This window comes from Onychostoma macrolepis, chromosome 09 (genome assembly GCF_012432095.1).
Source record: "Onychostoma macrolepis isolate SWU-2019 chromosome 09, ASM1243209v1, whole genome shotgun sequence".
Classification (NCBI taxonomy): domain Eukaryota; kingdom Metazoa; phylum Chordata; class Actinopteri; order Cypriniformes; family Cyprinidae; genus Onychostoma; species Onychostoma macrolepis.
Window position 1 is genome coordinate 23039978 of NC_081163.1, and position 16021 is coordinate 23055998.

A 16021-nucleotide genomic window follows, 5' to 3' on the forward strand; every position below is an offset into this window, starting at 1 on the left:
TGAGCTATTGGATATGCTGAGGAACTGAGATAAGTCAGGAAGATTATTTATAAAGCAGTCTTTTGTGGTAGAGGTAATGGTTCTACCATATTTGTAACAAGAAGTTGGCTTTACAGCTTTAGCTATATGGAATATACAGGAGACTAGATAATGATCCGAGATATCATCGCTCTGCTGCAAAATTTCAACACCACTGACATCAATTCCATGTGACAGTATTAAATCTAGAGTATGATTTCGACAATGAGTAGGTCCTGACACGTGTTGTTTAACACCAATTGAGTTTAGAATGTCTATAAATGCTGATCCCAACGAATCTCTTTCATTATCAACATGGATATTAAAATCACCAACGATTAGGACTTTATCTACAGTCAGCACTAACTCCGATAGAAGATCAGAAAATTCTTTAATAAAGTCTGTATGGTGCCCTGGTGGCCTGTATACAGTAGCCAGTACAAACATCACAGGATTTATCATTAACTCTTGTTTCTTTGGATAACGTTATATGAAGCACCATTACTTGAACGAATTATACTTGAAACCCGACCTCTGAGAGATACTGAAAATATTTCTATAAATTGTAGCAACACCTCCCCTTTACCTTTTGGACGGCTCATGTTTGTAACAGTAATCTTGGGGTGTAGACTCGTTTAAAGTAATGTAATCATCTTGTTTTAGCCAGGTTTCTGTCAGACAAAGCACATCTAGTTTATGGTCAGTGAACATATCATTTACAAAAAGTGCTTTTGAAGAAAGGGATCTAATATTCAATAAGCCAAGCTTTATCATGTGTTTATCTGTATTATATCGTTTTTTTATTTGTTGAACATCAATTAAATTGTTACTATTACTTTGGTTTGGATGTTTTCTGTATTTTCTAGTTCGGGGAACAGACACAGTCTCTATAGAGTGATATCTAGGTGAAAAAGTTTCTATGTGCTGAGAGTTAACTGACTTTGGTGACGTGAGGCGGCTAGCAGACGGTCGGTTTAGCCAGTCTGTCTGCTTCCTGACCTGGGCTCCAGTTAGTCAAGTACAAACTCTAAGACTATGTGCCATATTTCTAGAGAGAAGAGCGGCACCACCCCAGGAGGGATGAACACCATCTCTTTTCAACAGGTCAGGTCTGCCCCAAAAATTCTTCCAATTGTCTATAAAGCCTATGTTATTTTGCGGGCACCACTTAGACATCCAGCCATTAAGTGACGACAGTCTGCTATGAATCTCATCACCCCGGTAAGCAGGGAAGTCACGTCACTATTATTTGTATAGCACTTTTAACAATGCAAATTGTGGGTGGCTTTATATCAGCTTTACAGTATTTAGACAGGGAAATAGTTTGTCGAAATAGTGTCATTCTCCTGTGGCCAGACAAAATCAGAAGTTTAAATCTAGGCTAAAGCAGAGTCAGATTGTGCAAAGGACTCATCTAGTTCCTGTGGTCTTGTCTCGATGGCCGTCTAGGAGACAGGGTCTTCACTGGGGATCAGTCTCTGGGACTCATCTAGTTGTCCTCGTCTCCGCTGACGTTCAGGGCTGTAGAGGTCATCTATAGGGGCTGATTCACCATCTGATCTGGATACGGACTGTATTCGGGTGGCTGCAGTGACCATCTGATCTGGATACAGTCTGGATCTGGGTGGCTACAGTGACTTCGGAATAAGAAAGAAACAGACTAATATTAGCGTAGATGCCATTCTTCTAACGATGTAACAAGTACATCGGGTGTTTTGGGAAGTGTTCCCGGTTCCAGTTGACCTAATTAATGCAGCCTAACAATACTTTAACGGATTTGAATTATAGAAATGCGTTAGTGTATTATGTGTAAGCCAGGTTAAAGACATGGGTCTTTAATCTAGATTTGAACTGACAGAGTGTTTCTGCTTCCCAAACAGTGTTAGGTAGATTGTTCCAGAGTTTGGGCGCTAAATAGGAAAACGATCTCCCGCCCGTAGTTGATTTTTGTTATTCTAGGTATTATCAAATGGCCAGAGTTTTGAGATCGCAGCGGACGTGAAGGACTATAATGCGATAAGAGCTCAGTCAAATACTGAGGTGCCAAACCATTCAGGGCCTTATAGGTAATTAGCAAGATCTTAAAATGTATACGATGTTTAATAGGGAGACAGTGCAGTGTTGACAGAACCGGGCTAATGTGGTCATACTTCCTGGTTCTAGGAAGAACTCTAGCTGCTGCATTTTGAACCAGCTGGAGTTTGTTTATTAACCCTCTGGGGTCTGAGGTCATTTTGGGGCCCTTGAGATGTTTTGACATGCCCTGATATTTGTGCTTATTTCAGCTACTTAAAACATACAACATGTAATTTTTTTTGTATTCAGCACAAACTGTGCTACAATAATATGTGACCAAGATGGATGTACATGTTTGCATTTTTTAGAAAAAAAATATTATGGGTGGTTAGTAAGTTTTGGGGAAAAAAATGTAGCTGAAATAAGGCTATAAAACCCACACTAAATAGTCCTTAAGACTTTTGAGTAATCAGTCTTGTAGGCTAGAATATTTACTTCAAAATTATGTGAAAATCATTCTGCTTACTCATTCACAGAAAACAATATATTGATTTAAAATTTTCAAGACATGTTTTGTGGTCGAGGGTCTATATGCGAGGGCGTGGCAATGGCCATGAATATTAAGTGAGTCTCACCTGAGAGACAAAGGGCCCTCCCCTAATGGCCCCTAATGGCTCATCAGTGTGACTGTGACTTTGAGGCAGGTAAGAGAGAATGTGAGGAGATTGAAAAAAATGTTTTTTTAAATTATTTGTATTTTATTTACAACACAGTATAATCAAAACATACATAATGAAGGTCAAAGACACATTATTGTGCACACTGATCTAACCATAGAGATGTGAACAGACTTTGAGTCATTCCTGGAACAGATTCTGTTCAGCAAGTGAAACAAGTAAATCATACCTGATATTTACGTGTGTTATTTAAGTGTTTCTACTTCTTTCCATGGATTCAAGAAGAAAAAAAAACATAATCAGTAGAAAAGGAGCTTGTTTTAACATAGAATATAAGTGTAGTTGAACATCTGATGTTGGTACAGCGGAAAACAGTTTGAAGAGACATCAGGGTACATCTTGTGCTGGTATCTGATTCAATAAAATACAAACAAAAAACATTTGTGAGCATGTTAATATCAGGAACATCTGTATGTGTGTGTATATATATATATATATATATATATATATATATATATATATATATATATATATATATATATATATATATATATATATATATATATACACATAGGTTTTGTAGCCATAGACTCACACATGCTTTGTACTATCATAAAAAGAGAGAAATCTTATATCTGAGAAACTAATTATTGTTTAGCACGTTATTAAAATCTATTTCTGAACAGAGTAGGCTATTAATAATAAACATGTACTAAACATACTTAGACTCGTAGCATTCATCATGTTACAGTGTACACTTATATTACTTTTATTGTTTTAAATAGAGCATGAAAACATCATCGCGCCGTAAGAAATTTAAATACAGTGAATAGCCCCTAATATTAAAAATGTTTTACACTATTTCAAACATTGTAGTCAGGAATTATAGTTTGGAAAAACCCAACTATGATTTTGTAGTCATATAGTCTAGTATGTATGATTTTATAGTAGCCTATGATATGATTCTGTAGCCACAGACTCAAGCATGCTTTGTACAATAAAAGGATGTACTTTGTACTATAAAAAATGATATTTTATATCTGAGAAACTAATTATTATTGTTTAGCACGCTATTAAAATCTATTTGTGAACAGAGTATTAATAACAAACATGGTCTAAACATTCTTAGACGCGTTTGGGAAAACCCCAACTAACTGTTAGTAAATCTGTTCAAGTTTGTCACAATAAAACGTTAACTAATGCAAAAAAGAAACATTACTTACTCATCAGATTGATCTCCTCTGCTAGATGAAATCGTGTTCTTCTTTCAAGGGAAATCCTTCCTTTACTCAGCGCGAACAGTAACAGTAGCCACGATGAGGATCTCTTCTTTGTTTGTGTTGGGCGTTTGCACGTGCGCACGTCCCACTATTTATATATGAACAGCGCGAGCTGTGCAGAGCAACCACCCATTAAAGCATTACAATAATCTAGCCTCGAGGTCATGAACGCATGAATTAATGTTGCTGCATTTGACATTGAGAGCATAGGTTGTAATTTAGATATATTTTTGAGATGGAAAACGTACTCGGTTACTATCGTAACCTCGGTTCCCTGAGATATGGGAACGAGTACTGCGTCGCAAGACGCTGTATGGGAAAAACTCCTTTTTTCCTCTTAAACTGAAGCCTTTTTAATCACGCAGTGAAACTGCACGTTCATTGGTTCGTGCAGTACTATAAAATCGAACCAATGGCTCTGCGGCGGTGCTGAGCGAGCCTATGGCTATGCAGCCCACCATAGCCCGCCAAAATGGGTGGGGCCTCTGGCTATATAAGCGGCCGCTTCAGATTTCTCAGATTTCTTCGAATGAAGCGACTGAGGCGTGCAGCTCATGCTATGATGGGGAATGACTCAAAACCAAGACTCACGTGGGAGTAAGACCCAGGGGAGTGCATAGAATACACCAAGCACAGGCTGATCCATCAGGGTCATCCGTGGCCTGGGTGTCGTCCTCTATAGTTTATACCTGGTATCCATATAATATGGACCGTCCAAGGGACTTGAACGATGTTGGTCAAGCGAACCCATAAGACTGCTAAACTAGCCGGAGGTGGCGAACTAAGCAGAAAGGACTCTGGCCTGTAAGGCAGGAACGTCCCGGTTGTAAAACCTTACAAATGCGGACGGCGAGGACCAGCCGGTCGCCTCAAAAATTTCCAAAATTAACACCCCACTGGACCATGCCCAGGAAGAGGCGATGCCTCTGGTGGAATGGGCTCTGACTCCAATGGGGCACTGCAAGCCCAAGGAGGAGTATGCTAGGGTAATAGCATCCACTAAACACCTGGAAATTCTTTGCTTCGTAACAGGGCGACCTTTAGCGCGGATACCGATGTTGACAAAAACCTGTTCTGATCTCCTGTATGAGGTAGAACGCTCAATGTATATCCTCAGGGCCCTGATGGGGCAGAGCAGGGATAATTCCTGGTCATCCGTCGAAGGGGAAAGCGCGGAAAGCGCTACGACCTGGGCTCTGAACGGAGTGGAGAGCACCATAGGTACATAACCCAGCCTTGGTTTCAGGACAACCTTGGAGTCGTTAGGCCCGAATTCCTGGCAAGCAGGGTTGATGGAAAGGGCCTGTAGGTCTCCTACTCGCTTAACCGACGTCAGCACTAACAATGTATTCACAATTTTCTAAATCAATGTTCTAAAACAGCGGTTCTTAATACTGTTCCTCACGTCGTCCTGCTCTGCATCTCTCTCTCTCTCTCTCTCTCTCTCTCTCTCATTCAGATCGTCAGATCAGCTCCAACAAACTGTTCCAATTATTCACTTATTTTCACACAGTAATGAGAAGTGTTATACATGGATGCGCGTGTGGTTGCTGTGCTGTATTAAAGTTTTAATCAGAATAAAACCGTATGTTAAAAGCTAACAGATGCAGTAGCGTTTACAAACAACAGTATGAGACAACAACAAACAAACATATTATTAAGAGCCGTGCTTGCACAGGTTCTGCACGATCCTCTTCACTGATATTCTCTGTCTCTCAATCGGGCTCAAATAAGCAATATAGACAACGCCATTGTTTACAATACAACCGGAGCACATGCCGCTGAGCTGAGGGGCGGGATGTTCAGACGCGCACTAGAAGCGGTTTAGCGAATCATAACACACTGAGCCAGCTAACCAATCTCAGCCCATCGCGTATTTCTGAGGGAGGGGCTTCATAAAAACAGGAAATAATCAAGGCGTTTGTCAGAGAAGGGACAGAGCGGTGTGGAATAAAGGTAAATTATGTGGAAAATAATGCGTTTTTAAAAAAACGAAGCATGAACACATGTTAGACTGCACCCCATAAACACAATCAAGCCTAGAAAAAACCACCCCTTTAAACGAATTTAGTTTTTTTACAAGAGGAATAAAATAGCTAATAGGCTATTTTTGTGCAACTTACTTTTTTTTTTTCTTTTTTTCTCTGTGACGCTTTTTCCTATTGTGTTGTAAATGTTAAACGAATTGTATCCTGACAAGACGAAATAAAAATAAGAAATACAATTTTTGTACAACATTTTTATTTTTCCTACTGTGTTGGCAGCAAAAGACACAAAATTCATTTTTGCTGTCAATAAATTCAACTCTTGACAAGACGAATAAAATAACAAATACACTTTTGTGCAGACTACACTTTTATTTGTCTATCTCTCTTTCTTTTAGTAACGGAAATCTAAATGTGAGATTCTGGAAAAGAGATCTAAATTTAGCGGGTCGGGTCGGGAAGAAAATTATTCTAAGCGGACGGCGGGTGAACAAAGAGTGAATATATAGCGGGATCGGGCTGGTGCGGAATATAACCTCGTGGGAGCAGGATTAAAAAAACAGTCCCGCGCAGACCTCTATCCCAAGGTGGAACTGTACGAGGACGCGGTGGGTTAATTCTCCTGGCGCCTCGTATAAACTGGACCACCGCAATATTCTTGCCCACCGATCGGCCAGCAATAGGGGCATGGAAACCTCTGTTGGAACATTCTAAAACGAGTCATTTTTCTGAGCTTGGTTTCAATAAAAGTTGTTTATAAACTAACAACAGAGGTTTTAATTTTGAAACTTACAGGATGTTTTATAGTACATTGACTAGGGATGCATCGATCCGATACTTAGCATTCTGTGCCGGATTGGGTATCGGTCAGACGAGACAGATCCAAATCCGATCCTGTGCGTATACTATTCTGTTATTGTTAAGCCCCACAAAAGGCACAAAAACATTATAAAGCACCATAAAGTTTTCGTGCACTATATTTCAAGTGTTCTGAAGCTGTTCCATAGTTTAATGTGAGGTACAGATTAATATTTAAGTCGTTAAATTCAAGTTGACGGGATCGGCAAAGGACCTTCAAGACGAGAATTGAACTCGGGTCGCCGTGAGCACAGTTGTGCTATATGTCGGCGCACTATGTATTTTACAACAATACTCAATACAATGAGAGATACTCAGAATTTTCTGTATCGGGTCGGTTCTGAAAAAATGGTATTGATGCATCCCTAACATTGACCTGTTGTCAAAAGTTGTCGAAATTTAATTTCTCAGTTCATGACCCCCTTTAAAGAGTTTTGTGGAATGTGGAAAAAAAAAAAAGAAAAGTGTATAAATTTTAGTTTTTTTAATGCATTTAAGGTAAAATATGTGTGATGTTAAAAAGCTTTGTGTATTTTGTTTTTTAAAGGGGTCATCGGATGAATGCAAAATTCACTTTTACATGTTGTTTGAACTGAAATGTGTGTTGGCAGTGTGTACACAACCACCCTATAATGATAAAAATCCACCAAGTGTTTTTTTCTTTTTTTTTTTTAAATCCGTAAAAATCATAACCCCTTTCTCAGATCAAGCCATTCTCAGATTCTTGGCTGTGTGATGTCACACAGACCCAGGCCGCTCCCACGATTGTTGATTGATCCTGGTGTCTTACCTTGAACCCGCCCTGAGTGAGCTGTCATCAGTCCATTGTTTCAATGCCGGAGCAGGAGTAGAATGTCTCCTAAGCAATTTAGGTGTTTTGTTGTTGGATGTAATAATAAACATAGCAGTTGTCAATTACTCCCAACATCTGAGCCACTGAAGACGCAATGGATTACAATTGTTTTTAAAGGGAATGTGCCCTCCGATCTACCTAAATGCGTCTATGTTTGCGCAAATCATTTGTGATCCAGCTTCACCTACAGAAGAAATAAGTATAAGGTTTTTTTTTATGAATCTTCGCAAATGGCCTTTCCTAATAATGAGCTAGTTAGCAAGTTCCGTGGCTAAATGCAGTTAAAAGTGGCTAAAGCTTACAGTCTCATGAGAATGGCTCGTCACCCCGCGGAAGAGAGGGGCGGAGTCAGCAGAACTCATTAGCATTTAAAGGAACATGCACCGAAATGGGTCACAGTGAACAGAGCTGTTTTTGACAATGTAAAAAGGGTGTTGTTTTACACTACCATTAAGACATTTTAACCAAAGTATGTAATAGTCTTTTCATTAAGACCCTAAAAAATAATATCAGCTTGTGGAAAATAGGCATCCGATGACCCCTTTAATGTTAGAATAAAGGTCTGGTAAATAAAGGTCTCTTTTTTTTCCTTGTTCCTCTTTTCTTGGTGGTCCATCTGAATCATTTCTGTTTTGTACTTTTATTTCAGTGTGAGGTTGCTGCTATTTGTGATTTATGATCAACAGTCAAAATGAGGACCACTTACACGGGGCAGCTTTTCCTCATGTCTCTCTACTTTACAGGTATGATGTAAAGTGTGTGCACATTGTGTGTGAAATCTAGCAGCCAATGTCTTTTGTCTCAAAGTCGTTTGTATGATATTTAATCATGAACTAGATACTGTTTTAGTCCATGAATAAAGATTGAATAAATGCTCACAAATAAACCACAAAAGCTTCTATTCTCTTTTAAAAATGTATTTCTGTTTTATATTTCCAACAATTTTAGGTGTTGTGGGTATTTTTTGATAAACTACTGCCAAGACAAGACAAAAAGTAAAAGATAAACATTGATTGTTTGTGGTATGTGTCATATTTCTTTATGGTTTTCTTCTTCTAGTGCTTCACACACTCCCTGCTCCTGTCAACTTTACAATATTGTCTCACAACTTCAAGCACATTTTACAGTGGAGCCCTGGAATAAATTCTTCTCCACAGACCGTTTTCAATGTAAATCGAAGGTGAGTGTTCTCAAAGAGCAAATAAGTCAGGAACCAATTCTGCAACAAGTAGATAAAACCTTTCTGCTCACCTCATTGTGAAGGACAGAACAAGAAGTTACTTTATTTTGCACACTGAAATTAAGTGCAAAACAGTTGGAAAAGGTTATGTTGTCAAAGTTTTGAATCGTTCTAGAAGCATTGTAAAAAGTTAGCCAAACATAGCATAATCAGTTCTAACACTAGGGAAGGAATTTGTCATTGTGCCATTATGTTTGATACAAACAAATATATCTCAGCTCCCAGTTAACACCCTTTCCAGCCTTTCCTTTCAAGCATTGAACTGTGTCAGTTTGCACACATGCAGCTCATGATACAGTGTTTGTGCATCTGAGTAAGTGATGGGTGATTTAAAATGGTTCTTTCAAATGGTTTGTTGCAGTTGACCATAATCTCGACATTTTGTACACTCAAACTCATGTCTGAAATGTATGGTTTTTAGATCAGTGAGTGATGTACCACTAACTTGCGAGCTGGTTGTTTATTCAACAAAGTGTTGCAAAAGCATCTAATTTTGTAATTTTTATTTTGTTTGTTTGTTTTAGAATCAGAATCAGAATTTGCTTTAATCTGCAAGCGTGCGCAGACACACAAGAAATTTGTTGTGGTTTTTAAGGTGCTCTTGGTACATACATACATACATATCTGGCATGTGTACAGAAAACATTTAAATAGTAAAGGTCATTGCACACTGAGTCCGAAATTTTCGCATGAGTTTTTCAATTTTTTTCCGCATTCCTCATCCTTTTCTATCAGAATGCATAACGGATGCGAAAACACAGAAAATCAAAGCTGTTCCGAATTTTTTTCATGATGGACGAACGTAAATGTGATTCGTGAGGTCGTATTTATTTTTTAACTTGCAAAAATTTCGGATGAAAAATCTGGACTGAACAATAAATAATAATAATGTATATGAACAGAAGATTTATGTACAGATTTGTGCCTAGTTTTCTCTATATACAGCTGTATAAATAGTGAGATATGCATATGTATTTACTAGGGGTGGAACGGTTCTCGGTAAAAAATTTAACTGTACTGTTCCCCACATGGTTCGGCATGCACTAGCACCGTGGTTCAACTTAAATCTGACAACGCATCTGTAATATGGTTTGTTATAAATAACAACACGTAAAACAAACAGGGTTCGGCTAATGTATGTTTCTGTTGATGGATGCGCATTCTGGCTTCCCAGTATAACACTGTTAAAAATCGCAGTAAAATAAAAAACAGGCAAATTTTGACAGTAACATGCCGTTTTCCATTAAAACATTCTGGGTAAATTTCAGCATTTTCGAGAAAGTAGCCTGCTGCTGTATATCGTGAATTAACAGCGTTCAACGTCAACACTCAGATTTGTGTTTCAAATCACACCCTACACCCTCATTCACTATTCCCTACATGAGTTTACTAATATAGTCCACCTGACAGAGAGAATGAAAACTGATGAGTGACTTCAGACACTGATGAACACCTGCTTTTAACAAGCAGAATCACTGATAGAAAGAGAAACAAGACAAACACAAGAACTACAACTGACTTCAGCCACAGCCTTAGATTAAATCAACTAAAGATTTAAACAAATCAACAAACAGCTTTACCAGCTTCACACATTACTAACCAGACTGACTTTATTTCTGTCAGACATCAACAGATCTTATTGAGAATGAACAGAGGTTTAGATGATGAAGTTTGTTTCGTTTGATGTTACCATTGTGGAGATCAGCGTTTGCTTTAGTTGGGCTCCTGACCCTTGACTTTTGAACATCAGTTTTTGTTTGAGTGCTATGACTGTATCTTTAAGATGCATTTGTTACAGCAAAATGATTATGGTTGGTCAGGTGATGTTGGCTGTTTCTTCTAATCATAATCATAATCTGCTAGACTGACTTGGAGTCTTGCTGGACTCATTCAGATATATGAGTATTACATGTAGGGCTAAGATGGTGGCAGATTTTTACCTCCGCGGTGGTAATGGACCAACGGTGGCGGTGATGCGGTGTTTATATATATTTATGCCATGGTCTGTCTGAATACTCGATTCTGATTGGCTGGCAGGTGTTGATTAAATTCGTTGAACTGCACAGGTAGTTCCAGGTCAGTTTAATCACGTTCCGTGACACGCGCTTCCTATAAACATTGGTAACCATAGTAACATACAGTTACAGTTGAATAGTAATACAGACGAAATTAACCGTCATTTTTATCGTTCTGGTCAAATATTGCAGCACAAATATTATTAACATCTTTAATATGTGAATGCTGGCAAATGACCATGGCATAAACGGGATAATCAACGGCTAGCTGTGCATTAAACCATATGAATGCACTTCGCGGAGGCAACCACCCTCCGCTGCGCGTCGGGCGGTTCTTCGCCTCCACGTCGTGCATTCAAATCGTTTAATGCACAGCTAGTCGCTGATTATCCCTTACATATACATTGCCCTCCATTCGATCAAAAATGAAGAAAATTTACTGAAGACAGTTTGCAGTTTCATCAGCAGAAGTCAGCTTCAAGACTCACAATCGAGTTCGTAGGCCGCTCTGCGTACATGTCAAAAACACCAGTAATTATACCCTAACAGAGGTTGCTAATTGCGTCAATGCATAAGTCATCCAAATTCTGATAGGTTCTAAAACCTAGATAAACTTAGACAATCTCCACATATGGACGTAAACGCTTCAAACATATCTCCATCAGATCGGGCAGACGTCAGCGATCAGGGATCATACAAGATAGGTGTCTTCCGGACACCTATTTTTGGTCAGGATGGCGGTAGCTGACAGAGACAGTTTTCTAACACACAGAGAGAGAGCTACCAGCACACACACACACACATACATACAGAAGAGAGATCCCAGGGCATGTAATGTCAAAAAATTTGATTTATTGCCCTCATAAAGATAAGACCACCCCCCCCCACCCCTCCCACCCACCCACCCAAACTGGACACCTGTTTTGTCCACCCCCACCCATCTAAATGAGCATCTGTTTTTACTGTCCAGTGATCCTAAGGTATTTATGAATGTTTTGGGAACCGTGTTTTTGTGTGGGCCATTGAAGACATAATAATGTGTTTAAACTTTAAATTGTGAAACTGTGTTAAACGGGACAAAGGGAAGTTTTTATTAGAGTTTTTCACGCACACATATCAACAAAAAACATACGTAAAATGAGCAACGACTTGCTAGTGTTGTTGTAACGAACTCTAACTAGTTTAAAAACGTTTTAAGTTAAATAAAAAGAAGTAGAAGTGAGCGTGTTTGTTTATTTAAAACAAACAAAGCATCTGACACCTTAGTTAAAACAATAGCATAACATTACAAAGTTAAATAATATAGAGTTGACTCAGCTTACCAGTCTTCTAAAACAAAAAAAGCATCAGAAGCGACGTTTACAACGTTCTATCATTACAGATTAAAAGGTAGCTTTTCTCACAAGTTACAGCAAATAGATCTGACTTATCTTACCCGTATTCTAAAACAAACAAAAAAAAAGTATCTGAAGCGAACGTTAAGTAAAAAGTCAAAATCTTGTCACAAAAATTAAACAAAAGAAAAAGAGCAGCCCATCCGTCAGATAACCGCACACTAGCGCGTCAAATTCAGAATGCGTTTACGCCGGTGAATCCAGACCACGCCTTCCGCCACCCCCCTAACAGCGTAAGGAGAGACCGATGCAAAGATTTAAAAGAATTAAAGTAATGTTTTAACATTAGAACGAACGTTATTTTAATAAATCTTTAACATTTCTTAATTAATGAAACAATTCGGCACTCATCCTAAAGCTTTTCACTTTAAAATTAGGTGTTTTTCCTTTTAAACAAACAGTAGGCCTACCTAAGCCGCAGGGTATTTTATTTTATTTACTTTAGTTTAGTTATTCGCACTTAATTTAGTAATTCCTTTATTTACTCTTCTATTTTTGTCAAGTTTAAGACTTCTGACGTGTTATATAACCCAGACTTTTTTCATTTTTAAAAATTAGGTTTTTTTTCTTATAAAAAACCTCTAAGCCACAGGAAAAGGTTGTTTGTCTTGTTTTATTTTATTTTAGTAGTATAATACCTTTATTTACTCTTTGATTTTTGTCAATCTTTAAACTTTCTAGCCTGCTATAACGGTTAAAAGCATACGCGTATGTGAGCGGAAACCGAATGAAAGCAAATGTTTCGGACGTCTTTGGATTTTCAGCCGTGACGCCTAAACTTTTACATTATAGCACGAAATGTAAATACTTCGTCTCATGCAGGGGACAACGAAATGAGTACGACACAGTGTGTCTGGACGTATGATTAACGACGCGTCCATATCAGATCGAGAGTTGCTGTAAAACATCTAAAGGTGTTTCTGGAGACGCAACTCATTTGCAATCTAAGAGTTTTGAGGGGTGTGACATCGTAAACTTTGGTGTAGCTGTTCATTTATCAAAGGATGCGTCCCTTTTGAAGTTTTTATATGACACATAGCTGGTTAAGTTAAAAGTTAGGTATAGTTTAGGAAGAAAATACTCAAACATAAATACAAACATACACAAACAATCCCCTACATTTAAACATTTAAACTTTTATGATGTCTCATACAAACCTTTTACAAACTTGTGAACTTTTAGAATCACACTGGGTATCTCTACAAGATGATGAAAAGCAGCATGATTAAACAACAATATAACTATTGTTTTAACAAATAAGTTAAGATTTGTAGTTTTATATCTCTCAAACCTAAAACATGAACCTCTAAAGCAAGGATTAGAAGCAGTCAAACGATCCTGTGATGAATACAGAGAATTTCTTCATGAATTAGACTGAAAATGAATTGTCATAGGTTGTTCGCAACAAAAGTAATTCCTAAACAAGGTACTACAAATGCCTCACAGAATCTTTACAACAGATTAGACTTTCTTTCTCACTTTAAAACGGTATTATTAACCATGCTGTTTAAATGCAACATTTATTTTTCACACTATAATGTTTTATTTTATTAAAATAAAAACAATTGACTCTTTATAGTTTTATTTCACTAAGATTTGATCAAATAATTGACAGAGGAAATAATGCAAATATTCAATAAGTCCAACTTATCAACCCCGCCTGATGTGTCTGACGGTTTGTGACAAATATCTTACTGATACAATTGTGTTAAGATGTTAAGTATGTGTAAAACATGTGCAAAGTTCAATATTACTGTTAAAAATAGTTTAATAAACCACAAACACTCACATGAAAAACAAACACACACACACACACACACACACACACACACACACACACACACACACACACTAAAACAACCCCTGCAGTTAAACATTTCAACTTTTACGATGTCGTATAAATACACTTTTACAAATAAAAACTTTTAGCATCACACAGGGTATCTCTACAAGATGATGGAAAACAGTATGATTAAACAATGATGTAACTTTTGTTTTAACAAATAATTTAAGGTTTTGTAGATTTTAGATCTTTCACACCTAAAACCGTGATGAGGATCAGAAGTTGTCAAATGATCCTCTGATGAATGCAATGCGCTTACAGAGGTTTTCTTTATGAATTAGATCTAAAATAGACTAAAATTAGCTGTTGTAAGGTTGTTTACAACAAAATAGTGTCTTAAACAAGGTGCAACAAATGTCTCATCTTTACAACAGATTAGACTTTCTTTCTCACTTTAAAACGGTATTATTAACCATGCTGTTTAAATGCAACATTTATTTTTCACACTATAATGTTTTATTTTATTAAAATAAAAACAATTGACTCTTTATAGTTTTATTTCACTAAGATTTGATCAAATAATAGATATAAGCAACAATCAAATATTTGATAACTCCATCTTATCACCCAAACTGATGTGTCTTACGGTTTGTGATGACATCAGAATCAGAATAAGAATGAGCTTTATTGTCAGGTATGTTTGCACATACAAGGAATTGTTATAGTGACAGAAGCTCCACAGTGCAACAGAAAGACAGCAACAGGACAGGACACAGATAATAAAAGAATAATATACAAATAGACAATGTACAAAATAGCAAAACGCAATATATAATATAGACAAATATGTATGTACAGTTATGATATGTGCAAAATTGAAATGAAACAATAAGCATGTGTTAAGATGCACGTTACGTATGTGTAAAATGTGTAAAGTTCAATATTACTGTTAAAAATAGTTTAAAAGGTCATTTTAGCTTTCATATAGGATTCACAACCACACTCAGTTGCTTTTTGTGTAACAGAGACCCGGGGCAGATGAAAATAGAATGTATGAAAGACTTTTCTTATTATAATAAGATATTATAATGACAGACTAAAAACTTTAGATTGATTAAAACAACTGAGGTTATGCATCTCTCTTGAATATGTATACAGTAACCAGTGAGTACATGAAACATTATTGTATAAATACACATCCTTGTAAATTCAGCATGATTCTATCATATTAATCAATAAAAAATAACAACTGGTTTGTTGGAAATAAAAAATTAAAATAGTGTTGTGTTTCTAAGTTAGAATGTTTATAGTGTGTAGTAAAATCTTAACTTTAACCTAAAGCATTTTTCTTTCAAACTCTCTCACGCACCCACACGGCTTTCCCACAAACTCCCAACAACATACTTAAGTTTTGTTTTATCATCTAGAAACCCTATAATGGAGTTATGTTTTGCATTATTACAACTATAGATGCCGAAAGAGGTCATTAACCTGTTTAAAATGTGAACAATATCACTTAAGACTAGTTTGACAAACAACGGTACGATCATAAAACAAGCCTGGATCCAATTTGAAACATTCTAACAACAAGTACAACCATTGCAGCAAATGTATTCAATCAATCAATCAAACTTTATTACAGACTCAAGGTCCAGATTTAAAAAGACAGTAGACAACATATACAACCCATAGCATCTATCACAGACATAAAGAGTTACAAAATACAGCAATACCGGTGTCTCCACAACTTTGACTGATACCGTGTAGTACTAACCCCTATATCTGATAAACCCACAATAATCTCATTTTAGAAGCATTAAACCGACAGATAAAACTATACATAAGATTTTGTAACAGTGTTTTAAAAGTGATTACTCTCGCACTCACAAACATTTCACTTGC

General features: G+C 37.1%; 1 protein-coding gene across 9 annotated transcripts in view; it reads left to right on the forward strand.

The window, feature by feature from the left end:
- Positions 1–16021, forward strand: part of crfb1 (cytokine receptor family member b1) — a 120585-nt gene that overhangs the window by 33802 nt on the left and 70762 nt on the right. For all 9 annotated transcript variants that reach the window (XM_058786550.1, XM_058786551.1, XM_058786549.1 and 6 more), the window contains 2 exons: positions 8337–8430; positions 8747–8867. In XM_058786550.1, coding sequence (XP_058642533.1) covers positions 8379–8430; positions 8747–8867 — 173 coding nt within the window. In that variant the 5' untranslated portion in view covers positions 8337–8378. The remainder of the gene's footprint in view (positions 1–8336; positions 8431–8746; positions 8868–16021) is intronic.